Source organism: Fusarium falciforme, chromosome 3 (genome assembly GCF_026873545.1).
Source record: "Fusarium falciforme chromosome 3, complete sequence".
NCBI lineage: Eukaryota > Fungi > Ascomycota > Sordariomycetes > Hypocreales > Nectriaceae > Fusarium > Fusarium falciforme.
The window spans coordinates 1,970,624-1,988,029 of NC_070546.1; the positions used below are offsets into that span (position 1 = coordinate 1,970,624).

A 17,406-nucleotide genomic window follows, 5' to 3' on the forward strand; every position below is an offset into this window, starting at 1 on the left:
GCCTCTGGATACTGGGCAACGTTGGATGCTCCGCAGCTACTTGCGAAACTGGGCCTAAGCTGGGCAGTCAGGATGGTTCTCAGAAATACGAGAGCGCTGGCCACAAGTTTGCTCACAATAATTCGAGCCAAATTTTTCATATTTGTATTACTAGGATCAGACAGTCCTCTGGATAGGACTGGAAAACTGAAAACAAAGAGATTCAAAGTGGGGAGGGGAAGAATTGCGGAAGGGGAGAAGAAGAGGAAGGATTACTATCGCCGTCGCGCATTTTCGTTATGTCAAACGAGGGAGAAGGAGAGGGTTTATGATACTAACTGTTTAGTCGTAGTCCGCATGCTTTGCAACCGCTTTTCCTTCATGTTTATATCATTGGACTGCAAAGTCGCCAAGAGGCGACGGGTACGAAGGATAGCTCAAATAGGAATTAAAAGCATTAAAAAGACGTCAATTGTATTCGCTATTGTTCTTAGACATATTGTCTGTCTAGCTCAGGTGATAAGTTGTTTGAGGGGTGTTCCGAGATATCCTAGATAGGTCGGTATCATTGATGAACTAATACGTTATCGCATCTATCTAGAAGACCTCGAGTTCATTTGGCAGTGAACCGCAAGAAGTCTGACGGTTGAGGGGTTGGTCTGAGAACCTACGCATGGATGGGCCTATGTACAGGCATAGCCATCAAGGCGCTTACACTGGATCGAATGAGGACCTGTATACATGTCGAACCGAGCATGGACCTATTGGATTGGATGGTGGTGCTTTTCATTCATTCATTCATTCACATGACCAGACAATGAAAATCCTATCTGAAAGCCTTGATCACTGGGTCTGCATGGCGTCGAGGTGGATGCAAAGTCTAATGCAACGGTGGCGTCGAGGATATATGCTCTCGTCATTGTTTCTATTCCAAATAGGCAATGCAGGTATCTCTCTATGATCAGATAGTGGGCTTGGACATGGGCGCAATGATGCCCTGCTTCATGAGCACGCGAGGCTTGGTGCTCTCCTGGAACGTCTCCTTTGTCATCCATTCGGGGCCAACGGGCAGACGCAGGGAGCGCTCGTACTGCTGGCGGGACTCGAAGGGGTGAGGGAGTTGTGAGGCGAGGTAGCGGTCGTTCTGAGTTGCTTGTTAGTGTTGATTCTTGTAGAGCAAAGGAGTGTGTGTGGGTTTTTACCTTTTTGATCCGCTTCTCGTTGATTATCACCTTGTCCAGCTTGGCGTCCTTGCGGTCCTTCTTCTTGATGCCCTCGACCTTTGTCAGGAACCGGCCCTGATGGCGCTTCTTCTCCTTTTCGCTCACGCCGTCACCGACCCATGAGCCCCAACCAGGGAGAGTATTATCAATGACCTTGTCATCGTCCTCTTCAGCAACGTCTGCCTTTTCGCGCTCAAACTCGCCGACAACGTCCTCGCCCGCAAAGGCACGCGCCACCATCTCCTGGTCGCGGATCGCGAGAGGGAGGTGCTGGTCAGTGTCGGACTCGGCATCTGAAGCTTCCTCGTCGGGCTTGGACTTGCTCTTGGACTTGCGGGAGGAGGCGACGATGACGTTGGATGAGAGGTCGAGGTCGCCGACGTTGGCTGCCGACTGACCCTTCTTCTTGCGGCGGGTTTCACCGCGGGACCAGGCACCTGCGGTTGATGAGACGGTTCGAGAGGAGTCGAGGGATGTGATGTTGGGGATGGCAGGGTTGCTGGCAGCTCCGTTGGTAGTTATCACCACATCATCATCGTCGTCGTCCTCTTCTGTTGACTTTTGCTTCTTGGCCGGCCGAGTTGGCTTCTCGAAAGCTGGCTTGAATGCCTGACCTTCGGCGGCGCCGTACTGTCGACGGCCCACCTCCCCCATCTCCTCATCGCCGTCGCCATCAAACTCCTCACCATCAAGCTCTCGTCGGATCTGGCGGATGAGAGCGTCGTTGGCCTCCTTCTTGGCAGCCTCGGCTTTTTGCATAAACTTCATGCTCATGAGACCCTTCTGCGGCACATCTTCCTCCTCCTCAAGAGCCGCCAGCTGTCGCCGCAGCGAAGCATCTCCGTTGTCAGAGTCACTATCAGATGATGAAGACTCATCGGAGCCACCGGCACGGCCCTCTTTCCTCCGCCGGAGCTCCTCGTCCTTGCGGGCCATCTCTGTCAGGCCAGCCCGGAAGTCGTCGTCCCACACGGCTCGCTTTGTCTTGGAGCCGATCTTGGCCCACTTGCTCTCCTTGTGCCGCTGTCCGACACGTTCAAGCGCACGTCGGCGATCCTGAGCCAGACGCTCTTCATCAGAGTCAATCTCGCCAGCCTCCTCCATGGCCTCCTTGGTAGCCATCTCATCGCGCTCGCGCTGCTTCCTGTGTACACGGTGGTAGGCCTTGCTCTTGATCTTCTTGATGCGCTTGGCCCTCTTGGCCTCGCGCGAATTGAGCTCACGCTCCATGCGCTTCCGGGCCAGCACTTCCTTGCGCGTGAGCTCGTTACCCTCCTCGTCGTACTCCTTCTCCTTGGGCTTCTGGGGCTTGTCCATGGTCAGGCCGCTCTGTTCCATGATGGACATGATGGCGGATTCGAGCTCGTTGCTGGGGTTCGCAGTGGTCAGGGGTCGAATTTCAGTTGTATCCAAACCAGCAGTGGCCGAGTTTTGTGGCAGAGGGAACACCAAGTGCTCTGCTCTTCGGTTCTGCTTGACTGTGTCGTTCCACCGGTCCAGTGTCTCGTTTGTCTTTTCGTAGGCGGCGCTCCGATCCAGGCGGTCCTGTTGTCGCTTCGCCAGGGGGACATCCAGCTTCTTGGCAGCACCAGGACGCTTCTCCTTCTCCTCCTTGTTCATGAGCTTCATCGACTTCTTGACGTTGGCGTCGCTGATACCCGAGAGTCCCAGGTCGCTTAGGCTGATCTTGGTTTTTGATTTGGGCTTGTCCTCCTCGTCGTCCTTCTGACCACCGTAACCCTTGATCAAACCCTGAAGAGCTTCTAGCTTCTCTGAGTTGGCTTCTTGATCGTCATCATCGCTGTCGTCCTCGTCATCATCATCATCATCCTCTTCCTCGTCTGAAGCATCGTCGTCGGATTCTGAAGAACCAGACTGGTCTTTGCCCTCAGGCTCTTCGTCCGAATCTTCTTCAAACTGATCGAGCGCTGTTGCTAGGTCAATGGCGTCTTCGCCAAGTGTTTGACCCTCGTCGTCCTGGGAATCGTCCTCCGAGTCGTCATCCTTTTCAATGTCAGCTTAGGGCACATGCTGTTTAGCTCATGAGGGAAGCTACCTCTTGATGTGTCGACTTGCTCCCGCGGAATGTGTATCCCTGGAACTTTTCCTCGTCGCTATCACCAAACGCCTCGTCGCTCTCAATCTCAGAGTCCTCATCGTCTTCTCTCAGACCGCCTAGCCGCCACTCATTACCCTCGCTGTCGCTTCCGTCCTCGGCGCCACCGTCGGCGGGTCGGCTGGGCCTCTTGACCTTTTTCCTCTGGGGCTCATCCTCCTCCTCTTCCTCGTCCTCGTCGTCATCTTCGTCTCGGCCGTGCTTCCTCTCGCTCTCGATGTCGGCGTCGAGCTGCCTCACGCGAGGGGTCAGCTTCTGCCGGGGCGCAAAGTTTTCCTGGGCGATGCCAAAGGCGTTGAGGGCGTTCTTTTGCGAGCGCGCCTTGGACTTTTTGTTGTTTCCGGTATTTTTGGCCTTGGGATTGGCCAGGAGTGATCGGCCGTGAGCCTGACGTCCGCCCATTTTTGTTGGTGTTTTTAAAGATGACGGCTCATAAATGTGCCTGTCTTGCTCCAATACCTCCGACACTTTTTTCGCCAATATTTTCTGCCGTTCCAAAAAGTTTGGGCGGTGAAGCGACCCTTGGCTTGGCGGGGCCGACCTTGGCCGGTGGGGGCACTTACGGAGATGCGGCCTATCAATGGTGCCTTATTCCCTAGCTCCTTCCGCCCAGGCCCAAGGTGGCCGTGACCCACCCCACGCGGACCTGGACCGGCGCCGAACCCCGAAAAGCACCATCGCATGGTCGAATTTAATATTTGGTTCGTGGTTCGTGGTCCTCGTATGACCGATTGACTGACTGACAGATTGACAGCACAGGCAATTGGGCCACCGCCTTATCTTCCACCTCTCCCCTCAAATTCTCTCTTTCCCTCCATCATCCCCAATTGCCCTGTTTTGCTCGCAATCATGGCGTCCTTCGCCCCCGGGTTCCGGAGGTTATTCCTCCAGGCCTCGGCCTCGGCGCCCTCCAAGTTCTTCGTCTGCAACCAGTGCCTCCGGGGAGCTGCCCCGCGGACCATGCCCTCCCGCATCCTCAACCTCGTCCGGTCTCGCTCCTACGCCGATGCTGCCCTCCGCAAGCCTCTGGGCACCGTCGCCGAGCAGGTCTCTGCCGCCGCCCCCTCCGTCTCGCAAGCTGCCAAGAAGGCATGGCCTGAGACCACACACAAGAGTGTTGGTTACTGGCTCATTGGCAGCGCTGTTAGTGTCTTTGGTATCGTCGTCTTTGGTGGCCTGACAAGATTGACCGAGTCTGGGTATGAATTGCACTCCTAAGCATCCTATATGCTGTATCTGACCTGATCCAGCCTGAGCATCACTGAATGGAAACCCGTCACCGGTTCGCTCCCCCCCATGTCCCAAGCCGACTGGGAGTCCGAGTTCGAAAAGTACCGCGCCTCGCCCGAGTTCAAGCTCCTCAACCCTCATATGGACCTCGAAGAATTCAAAAAGATCTACTTTATGGAGTGGTTCCATCGTGTCTGGGGCCGCTTCATCGGCATGTCTTTCGTCCTACCCACCGTCTACTTCATCGCTCGCCGCAAGGTCACCCCCAGGATGGCCTTTAACCTCGCTGGAATCTCTGCTCTCATCGGTTTCCAGGGCATTATCGGCTGGTGGATGGTCAAGTCTGGCCTCAAGGATGACCTGTTTGCTCCCGGATCTCACCCCCGTGTCTCTCAGTACCGCCTGACCACCCATCTTGCGACCGCTTTTATCTGCTACTCTTGGATGCTCCTCTCTGGTCTCTTTGTCCTGCGCAATAACGTCTGGATGGCCAACCCCGAGGCTGGTATGAAGGCTATCAAGGCCATGTCCAACCCCGGTCTTCGCAACTTCCGCCGTGCTGTCTTCGCCGTCGCCGCTCTGACTTTCATCACCGCCATGTCCGGTGGCCTTGTCGCCGGTCTCGACGCTGGCCTCATCTACAACGAGTTCCCCAAGATGGGTCTGGGTCTGTTCCCCCCCAAGAAGGAGCTCTGGGACAAGTTCTACTCGCGCAAGGAGGACCACTCTGACCTCTGGTGGCGCAACATGCTCGAGAACCCCAGCACCGTCCAGATGAACCACCGCATCCTCGCCGTGTCCACCTTCTGCTCCATCGTCAGCCTGTTCATCTTTGCGCGCACGAGGCGCATAAAACCCATACTTCCGCGGAACTGCAAGCGTGGTTCCACCGGCCTGCTCCACATCGTCTCGTTCCAGGTCGCTCTCGGCATCAGCACACTCATCTACATGGTCCCCATCTCCCTGGCCGCCGCTCACCAGGCCGGCAGCTTGGGTGTCCTGACCGTTGCCCTCATGTTGGCGTACAGGCTGCACGTCCCCAAGCCCACCCTCCGTCTGCTCGAGCAGCGGCTGAAGCAGATGCAGCTGCGCAAGTAAACGAGATGGCATGATGGTGGTGTGATTGCACCAGAGGACGTGCTTTCACCTGTAGAATCAGAAATCGAATGTATATTATTATGGAACCAACCAACAGCACAAATGGGAACGGGAAAGAAAGGGAGGGGTGCGTAGATGTGTGGTCTGAGTTGATCAGCCGACTTAGATCATTAGAAGCATTGTAGAAAAACTCGACTCTAGGAAGCATCTTGTTAACAAGCCCTCTAAGGCGGGAAACATTTCTTTTTTTATTTCTATCTCATATGAGACTGCATCTACCATCCAGATCTGATTTGGAGTCCCAGTGTAACATAACTTCCGTGCTCATGACATATTCTCTCATGACATGATGCCTCGCTTCGATTTCCATTTTACTTGTGACCTACCCATGACATGTTAGCGACTGCATTTGCAACTAGGCCATACAGGGGTATATCTTACCAATGCCCTCCTCGGGGATAGGCTCAATGCCGACCACCTCAGCAGCCAGCTTCTTCGCATCCGCCTTGTCGTCCTTCATGAAGGGGAACGCAAGGACCTCGCGGATGGTGTAGTTGTCGGTCAGGAACATGACCATTCGGTCGATGCCCATGCCCCAGCCACCAGTAGGAGGCAGACCGTACTCGAGAGAGGTACAGAAGTTCTCATCGATGAGCTGGGCCTCGTCATCACCCTGATCCTTCTGGCGGGCCTGCTCCTCGAAGCGCAGGCGCTGGTCGAAGGGGTCGTTCAACTCGGTGTAGGCGTTGGCAATCTCCTTCTTGCACACAAAGGCCTCGAATCGCTCGCAGAGACCGGGGATCTCGCGGTGGTACTTGGCCAGAGGGCTCATGACCTGAGGGTGGCCGGTGATGAAGGATGGGTTGACGCACTTCTCCTCAATGTACTCGCCGACCAGCTTGTCGATCATGCGGGCGTTGGTCAGAGGAGGTGTGCAGTCGAGCTTCATCTTCTTGAGAATGCCCCTGAGGAAGTCGTTGGTCTCCTGAGTGTGGAGCTGATCACCGGGAGGGAACTTCTCGCCAGTCGCCTTCTCGAGCTCGGGAATCATCTCATAACGGGGCCAGGGCTTCTCCCAGTTGACCTCGTACTTCTCGCCAGACTGGGTGTGGAAGGTGGTCACGTAGCCACCGGTCAGGTACTTGACCAGGCCCGAGACCATGTCCTCGGTGATGTCCATCAGGTCGTTGACATCGGCATAGGCCTGATAGAACTCAATGGTGGTGAATTCGGGGTTGTGGGTGAGATCGGCACCCTCATTGCGGAACTGACGTCCAATCTCGTACACTCGGTTCAGGCCACCGACGACAAGCATCTTGAGGTACAGCTCAGGGGCGACACGCATATACATCTGCATGTCGTACTCGTTGTGGTGAGTGGTAAAGGGCTTGGCGGTGGCACCGCCAGCAATCTGGTTCATCATGGGAGTCTCAACCTCGACAAAGTCACGCTCGTCAAAGTAGCGGCGGATCCAGGTGATCATCTTGGATCGAGTGACGAAAACATTGCGCGACTTCTCGTTACAGATGAGATCGAGGTATCGCTTACGGAATCGCTGCTCGAGATCCTTGAAGCCATAGTGGTCATCAGGGAGGGCGTGGAGACAAGGAGTCAGGAGAACGACCTCAGTCGCAAAGATAGACAGCTCGCCCTCCTCACCCTTCTCGATCTTGTTCTTGGGGGCAGTTCTAACCCGCATGTCAGTTTCATCTCTTATCAGTTCTCTACCGGTCTACCAACCTGCCGGGGTATCCAATAATGCCGATGATATCACCTCGGCGAAGGTGCTCGTGCTGGTCCTCAAAAGCAGGGGCGCCCTCTCGCACCTCCTGAGCCTGGCACAAAATCTGAACCTTGACGCCCTCTGACCGGACATCGTAGAAGAGGAGCTTGGAGCCCGATGCTCGCTTGCCGTGAACTCGGGCACCGATCTGGATGATCTTGTCCTGGACGCTCTCGCCAGACTTGAGGTGGCCGTAGTCCTGGACAAAGTTTCGCAGATCGTAGGTGACGTGGAACTTGTGGGGGTAGGGGTTGGGGCTCTTGGTCTCGCGGAGCTTGTTGATGTTCCTCGATCGGATCTCGAAGTACTGGTTGGGGGTGAGATCCTTCTCAGCGGCCTCAGCACTTCCGGCCTTCTTGGGAGCGGCCGCGGCGGCAGGACGAGCGGCAGCCTTCTTCTTCTTCTCCTCCTCCTTCTGGCGGGCCTTCTGGCGCTTCTTCAGCTCGGTCTTGGAGACTCGCTCGCCAGTGACCTCGTCGAGGTGCAGGTTGGCGACCTGCTCGGTCGGGGGGGCAGCCTCGTCAGCCATGATTGCGTCTGGTGTCGGTCGGTAAAGATTGAATGGCAGGAAATTCAGATCAGACGTCGAAATCTCTGCTGCCGACAAAATGAGTCAAGGTCTGCTGTTGTGACTCAGTGGAACAGAGTCAGGGCATGGGTTGGAGGGGCAGGTGAAGGAAAGAAAGTGGTTGTGCGCGCCACAGTCGCGGGGTAAATTTTCAGCAGGTCATGGACCAACCAAGTGGCTCAGCCACTCACTCGATAAGAATGAAGGGAAGCGTTGGAGTATGTATCTAATTGTTAGAGACGACCACCTGCAACAGACAATTGTCAACCATGGGTGATAGCAACAGTCTTGAATATTGGTCGTATTAACACATCATGAGCAAGATATTACTACGCTCAGAGATCTTTCATCATTACGTTTATGTCACCCAAAACCCGCCCATGCCGGGCATTACGCCGTATCCTCAACTATCGGGATAACGGTCCTCCTATTCCAGGTACATGGGATCTCCGCGGACCCCTTGCATGGCCATTGTAATGTCTGCCCCATGCATGGCTCCGTTCTGCATGGCCATATTCATGTTGGGCATGGAACGGCTCATGTTAATCGCCGTCCGCCCTACGGGGCTTCCGGTCCCGTTGGGCATCATGAACCGGGGATCCTGCGCGCCTCGCTGTTGAACGGGCCCTCTCGTCCGCGGCACCTCAAGGGTCGCTTGCTGTTGAATTGGTGGTTGGGGTTTGACAGGAGAGGTGTTCATGATGGCGAAGCTGTCATCATCCTCCATCTCGGCGTCAGCGTCCTGGTCGCTGGTCTCCTCGATGGATGGCGGGCCGGTTGTAGAAGTTGTGCGAGAAGCTTGTTCGCTAGGCGCACCGTTGATGCTCGCGTTGATGCTCGTCGTCGACAAGCGCTTGGCGAGCTGTGGTCGTTGTTGTTGCGGTTGTTGAGTTTGCTGTTGTTGTGATGGCTGTTGTGGTTGCTGCGGTTGCATCTGCTGTGGTGTTTGGATCTGGGGCGGCGCTGGCGTCTGGGCTTGAGGTGTCGGGTGTTGAGTGCCATTGACGGTAGGAGGTGCAGGAGTTGGGGTGGCCTGGTCCAAAGATCGTTGGGCTCCCATTCCGGTAGAACTGGCTCTGGACGAAGCGATGACGCTCTTCCATCGCTCGATGGAGCGTGAGACTACTGAGCTAAGATCAACCTGGCTGTCCTCCATTGCAAAGCCGAGCGCCTTTCCGCCACTGACTGCCTGTTCATAAGCAGCGGCAATCAACTCTCGCTCTAGGGGAACAGTAACTGGAGTCGCAAGCTTGAACTCTCTGGGTTGTTGTAGCTTGTTGAGCTGCTCAATTTGGGATTTGAGGTTGGCATTCTCTTGCTTGAGTCTGTGGTGTTGCTCCTTCATCTTCTCGGCCTCCTTATGCTTCCTGCCCACACCGCGGGCTAATTCTAGTACCCAGAGCTCTTGTTGCCGTTGGACTGGCAATGACTCCCAGACTGTGTATGCTGACTGCAGGTGTTCGTCAACCTGCGCCTCGAGCTGCTCGGCAGTCTTTTCCGCTTTTCGGACCGCCTCGCGAACGTCTCGGAAGTTGCCTGCGGATGGAGGGTACGTAAACTCTTCCATAACAGCAGTGGTGGAAGAGGTACATGTAACCTTCCAGGCTCGGAATTCTTCCCTGAAAAAGGCCTGGAGCGCGTCGAACTCGCGCTGGCCGGGAGATTGGACGGACCATGATGTCGATGTGGGATGCTGAGTGGACGAGAAGAGGGTCGGGGGCGGCTGCAGGCATTGGAGGGTAAGGGCAGGGAAGTCGAGGGAGAGGGGGTCGAAGTCGAACGGCATCGAGTTGTTGTCGAGCTGCACCCTGCCGTCAAGTTAGCTTTGGTCTGGCAAACAGCGCGCGCCACCGAAGCACGGGAGAGATTGATTTGACGTACTTGGCCGCCCTCCAAGAGCTGAGGAGCTCCCGCAGTGCGAGCTCCGCAGCCCGTGCCGTGTCCATGGCATCCGACAGCTTCTGTTTGACGTCGAATTGGGCCTTTTGAATGGCCTGCTTGCTCACGGTGCGCTGCATGCCGGGCCGCTTCATGGGCTCGGGTGTGGCGTCGCCCTCCCAGCTGCCTCTCTTGGGGATATCGTTCATGACTCCCGTCGCTTCCCAGGTTGGCTGGAAGGGGCCTGAATATTTCATGGTCGTATCAACTACGAGCTGGTTCTCCTTGGCAATTGCGGGCGATCGGAACCCGTCGTTTTCGGGGATGGGCGTGTCCTTCTTGACAGCTCCCTTGGGGGTTCCCACGGGAGTCGAGGCATCCCGCCTCCCGCCCAGCGAACCTCGCGGCTGTCGTCTCGTGATACCGCCGCGCAGCTTCCTGATAGCGTCGACATCGTGGATGCCATCTGGGGGCTTCGGGTTCTTCTCCTTGATGTACAGATCGAGATGGCGGCCGAGCGAGGACGAGGTGAAGGCTTGACCGCAATAGGGGCAGTTCTTGTCTTTAGGGGCGCCAACTTTTGGGGTGCTCGAGTCGGTGGTCTGGGGCGTGGAATCGGGCATGGTGGACAAGCTTCAGGGATGAGACGAGAAAGGAGAGAGGATGGATAAAATGAGAGAGCGAGAGAAAAATGTCACAAAAAACGAGCGTGGGAAATGGAGGCCTCGATACTACAAGAGAGTAAATAGCGACTGCGGCTCCAGTTGGGGAGCTGTACAGGCGTGAATCATAAGGAGCGAGCGAAAAAAGGTCGATCGAATAGAAGCAACGAGCGTGTTGGGGTCGAGACCTCCAAAAGGGGATGGGGGGTTAATGGACGGGGGAAGAGGCACGAGACGAGCCGAGCTTTAAAGTCGTGGTTAGAACATAAGACGAGGAGAAGGAGGGATAAAAGAAAAGAGAGAGACTCGAAGAGAGAGCGAGAGAGAGAGAGAGATACGAGAGAGGGACTAAAGGGGAAGCCTGTTCTGGTATCGCTGGGTTTAATTATTCTTTTTTTTTTTTCCTACCCTTCCATTTTAAAATAAAGCCTCCTCCATTTTCAGGGGCGGATCCAACAAAGGTCCATCCATCTCATTCCCCCTCAAGACTGGACCCCCCCAAAAATGGAGTGGAGGGCTCCAAGGGACCCCCAGATTGGCGCCGTTAGCACCAACGGAACCCCTGACGTTTAGTGGCCGTCCCGCCGCCTGGATATCTCTCCCGTCGCTCGCTTAACGCTGATCGACCACTCTAAGAGGTCAGTCCTAGCGCCGCTGGGACTCTGTGTCGATGCGTCCTGGGATCGTGGTAGGGCAGTTGGCTCTTCTCTCTGGGGGTTCTAGTGGTCGGGTCGAATCTGAGTTCCCTACGTGGTCAGGTCGCAGCCGAACTGTCAATAATAGAATGCTGATTGCCATGCCCTGCTCTGGGTGATTGCGCAGGTACGTAGTAGGGTTCTCGGGGTGGTTGAGCGACAGGGTTGACTCAAATCGATGATGTCCTTACCTATCACTTTTGCTCGGCAATTGGCTTGATCGACTCAGGGTCGCCAAGGGGTGATGACGGGAGGCTCCCGCTATAGCAATCGACACAACTAATAATACAGCAGCCTCAAAGCCTCCATGACAGTTCGCGCTTCAACGTCAATGTCAACTCGTCAACCATGATGGTTACACTTCGGTCCCGGCAGAGTCCGGCCTCGGGATCGCACCCGTGCCTCTCTGCAACGACCTGCGGGCTTGGCCTCTCGGACAGACACAAGATTACACGGTAAACGCGACAGGCAGAAACACGAAATCTAAGAGGCACAGTTGAGGCTAAGGCAAGCTGCCGTTCCGTTGCGTCCAAGTAAATTTCACATTTGGCTGCATGGCGTCCAACCTTGGGGCTCCCCTTTTTCGCCTTGTCGTCTGCCATCAGTTGGATATGACATCCATGAGATGAGTCGTCAAACAGTCTCTGCCGGCAAACTCGTCATGCTCGCATAATAACGTGATTGCCGTCCCTCCGTTGCAGAGTCAGCACTTGCAAACGTAAACGGGCACAAGGCACGAGGCAAGCAATCATGTCCGTTGTGTCTGCCCGGACGGACGCAAGCCAAGATTGAGATGAGCCCGGGGAAGCAGAGACTGGACCGCTGGCATCGGCAGTCTCACAGCGCTAAACGCCCAGCCCCGAGCGGATTGGCCAACGGGCGACCACGGATGGTCGCCGACAAGGGCATGGGTGGCACCGACCATGGGGTTGCTGGTTCTGCTGGGAGTTTTGCTGGCTCCAGCTGTTCTCAAGAGGGAGGCCAACCTGCAACACCCTGGTCCGAGACACGGTGAGCTTTCTGCATGCCCCTTAACCACCGCAGAAAACCAGACTCCGTATTTGCTTAATTACGTTCTGCAGCTGCTGGATCCTACCTACAGTTCGCCGCTGAGGTCTTCGGGCCTTTGACACTGGAGTGCTCGGCAATTCGTTCCCGTCTTCCGTCTTCACCTCGGGCGCCTCACCACGGGCACCCACCGCACACCGACGCCAGCCTTGAGCTCGCCCCTTGGAGTAGCATCGGTGGCCCCCCAGTTCTCGTAAAACGCACAACCGTCTATTTCGTTTTCAGGAGCTAGGACCTCGGAGGGAGAGGAGCTTGGGTCTCCTCTGAGCGTTAGCCACCCGTTGCGGTTTGGTCGTCGTCGATAAACTCTCGACCGTCGGCTTTTACCCCTGAATGAAAGCCGCAACACGCGCCTATCAGGGGTCGCAGATACGGCAACTAACTTGGGTGGGCAGCGAAGTAACCACTGGCGGAGGACACAGCTGCCCTCTCAACCCTGCGCTAGGCCCAGTTTGTTTTGCAGATCGCGAGGAGAATACGTATCCATCCACCCAATGCGCGTCTAAACGTAAACGGAGCTGGTGTCGTGCTTACCGTTGAAGCGTTGTGTTGGTTGACATGCAGCGTCCCCTTACTAGGTCTTTCAGCCGTGGTTGAGGAAAACGGGGCTCACTGGCGAGGTTCCTGCTTTAGTGCTTCGGCAGCTTAAATTAATACCAGCTGATTTATGCCATGCTTGCTTCTTGCGCTGTCCCAGAATCCGGGCGAGTTATGCCATCCAACCTCCCTAGCGTTTGTCTGCTCATCATTTGGTGCATTAGGGCATCAGGTAGGGGCAGATATGACCTCAGTTTTCACAGTAGTCGGATGGGGCCGTCTTCTGATGCATCACAAGCGGACGTTATGGACCGCTGAGGCAGTGAAGGCACGAGACAAAGCAATGGGCAGACAGAGTCATACCAACGTGCATCTCAGCTTGTTCGCACCAAGCCATCCTTCAAACGCTCAGAGTCATGTGGATGTTGGTCGTTTGTTAGGGTCACGTGCAACTGAGCCACATGTCAAGGTCGAGCCACATCCCCAGCCCCTCCAAAAGCGGGCAGTAGCTCTTGCTCTCTCTCGCGTGGCTGGAGGTGGTTTCTCAGGAAGTTTTGTTGCCGCTCGCGCAAACAAGGCGATTACAACATAATTCTAGCTCCATCGTTCGGACCCCGGCCTGCAATTCCTCAAAACCGCTATTATCGAAATTCTACAAGATGCCCCCAGGTACGTTGAACCTTCCATCTCCGACACCGCTTCAGCGCTGCCTCATCGGAGCCTGTCGCGCGCGACGAAAGATGAGCGCATCGCGATCGCGTTCGGTAGGAGCCTCCACAACGCCGCCCGACCTCATCGCAATCGCTTCAGCGCAATCGCTTCAGCGCAATCGCTAACCCCCGCGAAGCCCTTAGTGAAGACGATTCCTCTGATGCCGGCGGGTTCTCTACTCCCCCGCGCGCGATACGAAAGTCAGCCTCGGTTGGCGCGGCCTCGGATCCTAACGACGATGTTGATGCCAATGGCGAGGATTTCGATGAACAAGACGAGGAGGGAGAGGAGGATGAAGACCTAGAGGAGGACGAGTAAGTTGTGTGTTGGCTGTACACTTGCGCAATGCTCACGCGCCTCAGGTATGTTGTCGAGGCGATCAAGAAGCACATCATCGACGACGACGTGAGTAGAAGCTTGGCCAATTTGAGCGCGGACACGGCTGACGGCGGCGACAGGGGAGCTTGAAATTTCATGTCAAGTGGGAAGGATACGACGCCGTGGCGGACATGACCTGGGAGCCGGAGGAAAACCTCCAGTAAGTGAACAAACCTGCTCGGTGCGGTGGTATGTCGACTGACGCGTTTTTGCAGGGAATCCGCATCGGAAATCCTCGAAGAGTACTTTGCCAAGATCGGCGGACGAGAGAAGATTTTCGAGCAGACGGAAAAGGCTAGCAAGACCAAGAAGCGTCGGCGAACGACGAATGGTACTCCAAGCACAACATCAACTGCGAAGCGATCTCGACGCAGCGCAGCGCATCCGGCCGACACAACACCTCCGGCGACTGCGAAGAAGTGGAGTCCTCCAGCCGGCTCCTGGGAGGATGAGATCGAGACGATCGATGCTTGCGAGGAAGAGGGTAGCGGCAAGCTCGTTGTCTACCTGATCTGGAAGAATGGCAACAAGACGAAGCATGATACCCAGATCATCTACAAGAAGTGTCCACAGAAGGTAAGCGAAGCCGACGGTGGTATGGAAATACGTGGGCTGACACAGCTTAGATGCTCCAATTCTACGAGCGACATGTCAAGATTATTAGAGAGGAGCAGAAGGCGCAAGTGGACGAGGCCGAGGGTTGATGAGACAGTCATTATGTGAAGTCCGGGCAGCGGGAGCCTGCTTGAGTGATGCGCTCCGATCTCTGACTTGAACGGCGTTTCGGCGATCGATAAAGGATCGCGGAGTAGTTCTTCTTTTTGTTGATTTTGTCTTTTCTGTCATGCGGAACGGAAACGGTATCATTTAACCATATCTGGAGCCAACCCCTGAGGAGTTCTCGACATGTATCGAGGGCAGGTGGGGTGGTGATGATATGAGGGCATGGGAAGGAAGGAGTATTTGCTGATTTCAACGGTGCATTCACGCTGAAAGACACGTCATTTACGGACATGAGAATGGAGTAGTTGTGCTGTAGAATTGGTGTCGTGTTTTCGGTGGTGAATTGAGGTCAATGGGTGTACGGATATAGTGGCAAGGGTTGTCAATGAATTGAACGCAATCAATTAAACACCGACTGTCCCTGAAACAACACGCGATTTATCGCGACTGTCGATTTGGGCTGCAAAAGGGTGACGTTTTCTGCGAGGCTGGGAAACCTCGGCAGGGTCGCAGCGTGTCACAGAGCCCCTGGCGACCCCACCAAAGAACCCCTGCATGGCCTGTAAAAAGGTCTCGGCGCGACGTGAGAGCCCAGCCTTGCCATTTAACGCGTCGGCAGAGGAAGAGGGAAAAAAAAGTCGGGTGGCGGGGCAACGACTTATATAACTGACGGTGGTGAGACGCATACATTCCAGTTTCCCTTCTTGTTCTATCGAATTATTATAGAGACGAATTATCTTGACGATACAGAGACGATTTATTCACAGACACGAACGACTTGGAACGAATTTACTCTCTTCTTGAATCATTCGACTTGGAACTGTACCTGGTTGGTCCATCTCGCAAGTCACCTGCAGCTGCACTCAACAAAGTCTATTGGGTATGTCGATTCTTATCATGCGAGCAAAATGATTTCTGATTTTCTAACTGTTTCACAGCCTGGGACATCTCTTCTTGACATCTCTCCCCCTGGACCACTTGGATCGACATCTTTCTTGTCTAGACCAGCCCGAGACATTCTCCAACAGCCCATCTGCTCAACACTTGGTGCCCAACAAGACCAACCTCTCAAACACCACTTCTTCTCTCCGCCTCCGCCAAAATGAAGAGAAACGACGTCATCGCTATCATCATCATCATCCTCTTCATCATCCTCGCCGCCGTGTCATTTGGTATCTGGAAGCTCGTCAACATGGCTAAGAACCATATGAGTGCAGCTGGAACCGGCACATCAAGCAGCCACAGCACCGAAGACATTGCCGACTGATGGAAGATCAACACTGACTTCCATCACAAACCTTTTCTGCCTTGTTTTACTATTCGGCTACAGCGATGTCGATTTTTACTTTCAGCAACCATTTGATGAGAAAAGAAGACGCGGGGTGGTAATGTCCTTTTTTGGTTGATGATTCGCACAACAACTCTTCAACGTTTGGGTTATGGCGCAACAAATGACTGGGTTCGGTCACGGGTCTTTTTTTTTTCTCTATTTTTTTCTGGGTAAATGTTTTTCACGAGTCAAACTGGGATTTTTCAACATGGGGAAACGAAATGAGCAAATTAGACTACTTGGATTGCCTTTTTGGCTAAAGATTGAGGGACGCCAGAGGTCCATTACGAAGAAAGATAGACATGTATGAGGCATGCAAATGAGAAACAAGACAAACTGCCAATACCTACACAGCCTCTATTCACGCACACGTTACTGTGAGAACCATCTGGTTCACCTGTCGGTGATGATTTGATTTGCGTTGCTAACTGATTCAGCTCCAGAGCGTAATCATGTTGGTGAATGTATAGTGATTCTCGCGCATATATATCCACCAAGATAGACCCAACCTGTCCTGACAAGTCAACATCACTCAAGCCTATAGCTTCCTTTATAGTACAACTTCTACATCTTCTTCATTCTTTTCGAAACAAACAGACACAATGGGAAAGGTCTCATTCAACCTCCCCATCTGTGGCGGCCGCGGCCAGCCCAACGACACCGAGGATCAACGCCTCAAGCCTCACCTCCACGAGGACGACGACCTTCCCGACTACAGCAAGTTCCCCTACAGCACCTTCTTCCCCGAGGACCACAAGGGCAAGGGCAAGAGCGAGGACCCCGTGCTGGACAAGTCTTCTCCCCAGTACCGGGAGCGCGTAAAGAAGACGCTCGACGCCCTCCAGGATGAGTACCAGGAGACCTATGAGTGGTACAAGGACGCGAACTGCAAGGTCCTCTCTGCCAGGGAGGAGCGGGACCAACTGCTCTGGAACCTGGCCGTCCTCGACATCCGCAACGTCGCCGGGCAATTTGAAAGCAGCATGGACTCGATCCACGAAGACGTCGGCAAGATCCAGCGCGAGGTGCGTGACCAGAACAAGCCCAACAAGCCTACTTCTGAGTACTCGAGGCTGCGCTGCAACCGTGGAATCGCGAGGCGTTGCCTCTACAGGATTGAAATAGCTCTGGAGGCTGGCCTGCGGGAGCTCGCGCGGCTGGACGGGGCCGACTCTGACGCGTTCCGCCAGCTTCGAGGTATGTGGGCGAGGCGCCAGAGTCGCCATGCCGACGATGAGAGTCTATACTCGGAAACTTGGTCCGCCACCACCTACGTGGTTGATGATTGACGGTCCTCGCGTCGTCGGGTTGTCCATCTCGGATTCGCGGGTCAAAGGCCTGGGATATTAGTTGAAGACGTCTTACAGGCTGAGGAGGGCTTCCCTTATATCACAGTTGACGGTGTGTTTGTGGAAGACAGCCGGGGT

The 17,406-nt window shown here is 54.9% G+C and overlaps 6 protein-coding genes across 6 annotated transcripts; 3 read left to right on the forward strand and 3 right to left on the reverse strand.

Moving 5' to 3' along the window:
• Positions 1–940: 940 nt before the first annotated feature.
• Positions 941–3,756, reverse strand: NCS54_00393400 (Hypothetical protein; the record flags this gene model as incomplete). The annotated part of the gene is made up of 3 exons (XM_053149489.1): positions 3,259–3,756; positions 1,182–3,206; positions 941–1,123 (listed from the first exon to the last, which is right to left on the reverse strand). Exons 1-3 carry the CDS (start codon positions 3,718–3,720, stop codon positions 941–943), a joined length of 2,670 nt encoding a protein of 889 aa, XP_053005464.1. The 5' UTR covers positions 3,721–3,756.
• A 411-nt stretch (positions 3,757–4,167) lies between these two features.
• Positions 4,168–5,646, forward strand: NCS54_00393500 (Hypothetical protein; the record flags this gene model as incomplete). Its single annotated transcript, XM_053149490.1, has 2 exons — positions 4,168–4,517; positions 4,569–5,646. The coding sequence occupies 2 exons, from the start codon at positions 4,168–4,170 to the stop codon at positions 5,644–5,646; spliced, it is 1,428 nt and encodes a 475-aa protein (XP_053005465.1).
• A 371-nt stretch (positions 5,647–6,017) lies between these two features.
• Positions 6,018–7,958, reverse strand: NCS54_00393600 (Lysine--tRNA ligase; the record flags this gene model as incomplete). Its single annotated transcript, XM_053149491.1, has 3 exons — positions 6,018–6,028; positions 6,088–7,334; positions 7,387–7,958. 3 exons carry the CDS (start codon positions 7,956–7,958, stop codon positions 6,018–6,020), a joined length of 1,830 nt encoding a protein of 609 aa, XP_053005466.1.
• A 466-nt stretch (positions 7,959–8,424) lies between these two features.
• On the reverse strand, positions 8,425–10,498 carry NCS54_00393700 (Hypothetical protein; the record flags this gene model as incomplete). The annotated part of the gene is made up of 2 exons (XM_053149492.1): positions 8,425–9,805; positions 9,879–10,498. The coding sequence occupies 2 exons, from the start codon at positions 10,496–10,498 to the stop codon at positions 8,425–8,427; spliced, it is 2,001 nt and encodes a 666-aa protein (XP_053005467.1).
• A 2,905-nt stretch (positions 10,499–13,403) lies between these two features.
• NCS54_00393800 (Chromo domain-containing protein) lies at positions 13,404–14,630 on the forward strand (the record flags this gene model as incomplete). The annotated part of the gene is made up of 6 exons (XM_053149493.1): positions 13,404–13,506; positions 13,685–13,862; positions 13,911–13,953; positions 14,007–14,086; positions 14,142–14,502; positions 14,553–14,630. Exons 1-6 carry the CDS (start codon positions 13,497–13,499, stop codon positions 14,628–14,630), a joined length of 750 nt encoding a protein of 249 aa, XP_053005468.1. The 5' UTR covers positions 13,404–13,496.
• Positions 14,631–16,581: 1,951 nt separating this feature from the next.
• Positions 16,582–17,268, forward strand: NCS54_00393900 (Hypothetical protein; the record flags this gene model as incomplete). The annotated part of the gene is made up of 1 exon (XM_053149494.1): positions 16,582–17,268. One exon carries the CDS (start codon positions 16,582–16,584, stop codon positions 17,266–17,268), a length of 687 nt encoding a protein of 228 aa, XP_053005469.1.
• Positions 17,269–17,406: the final 138 nt, after the last annotated feature.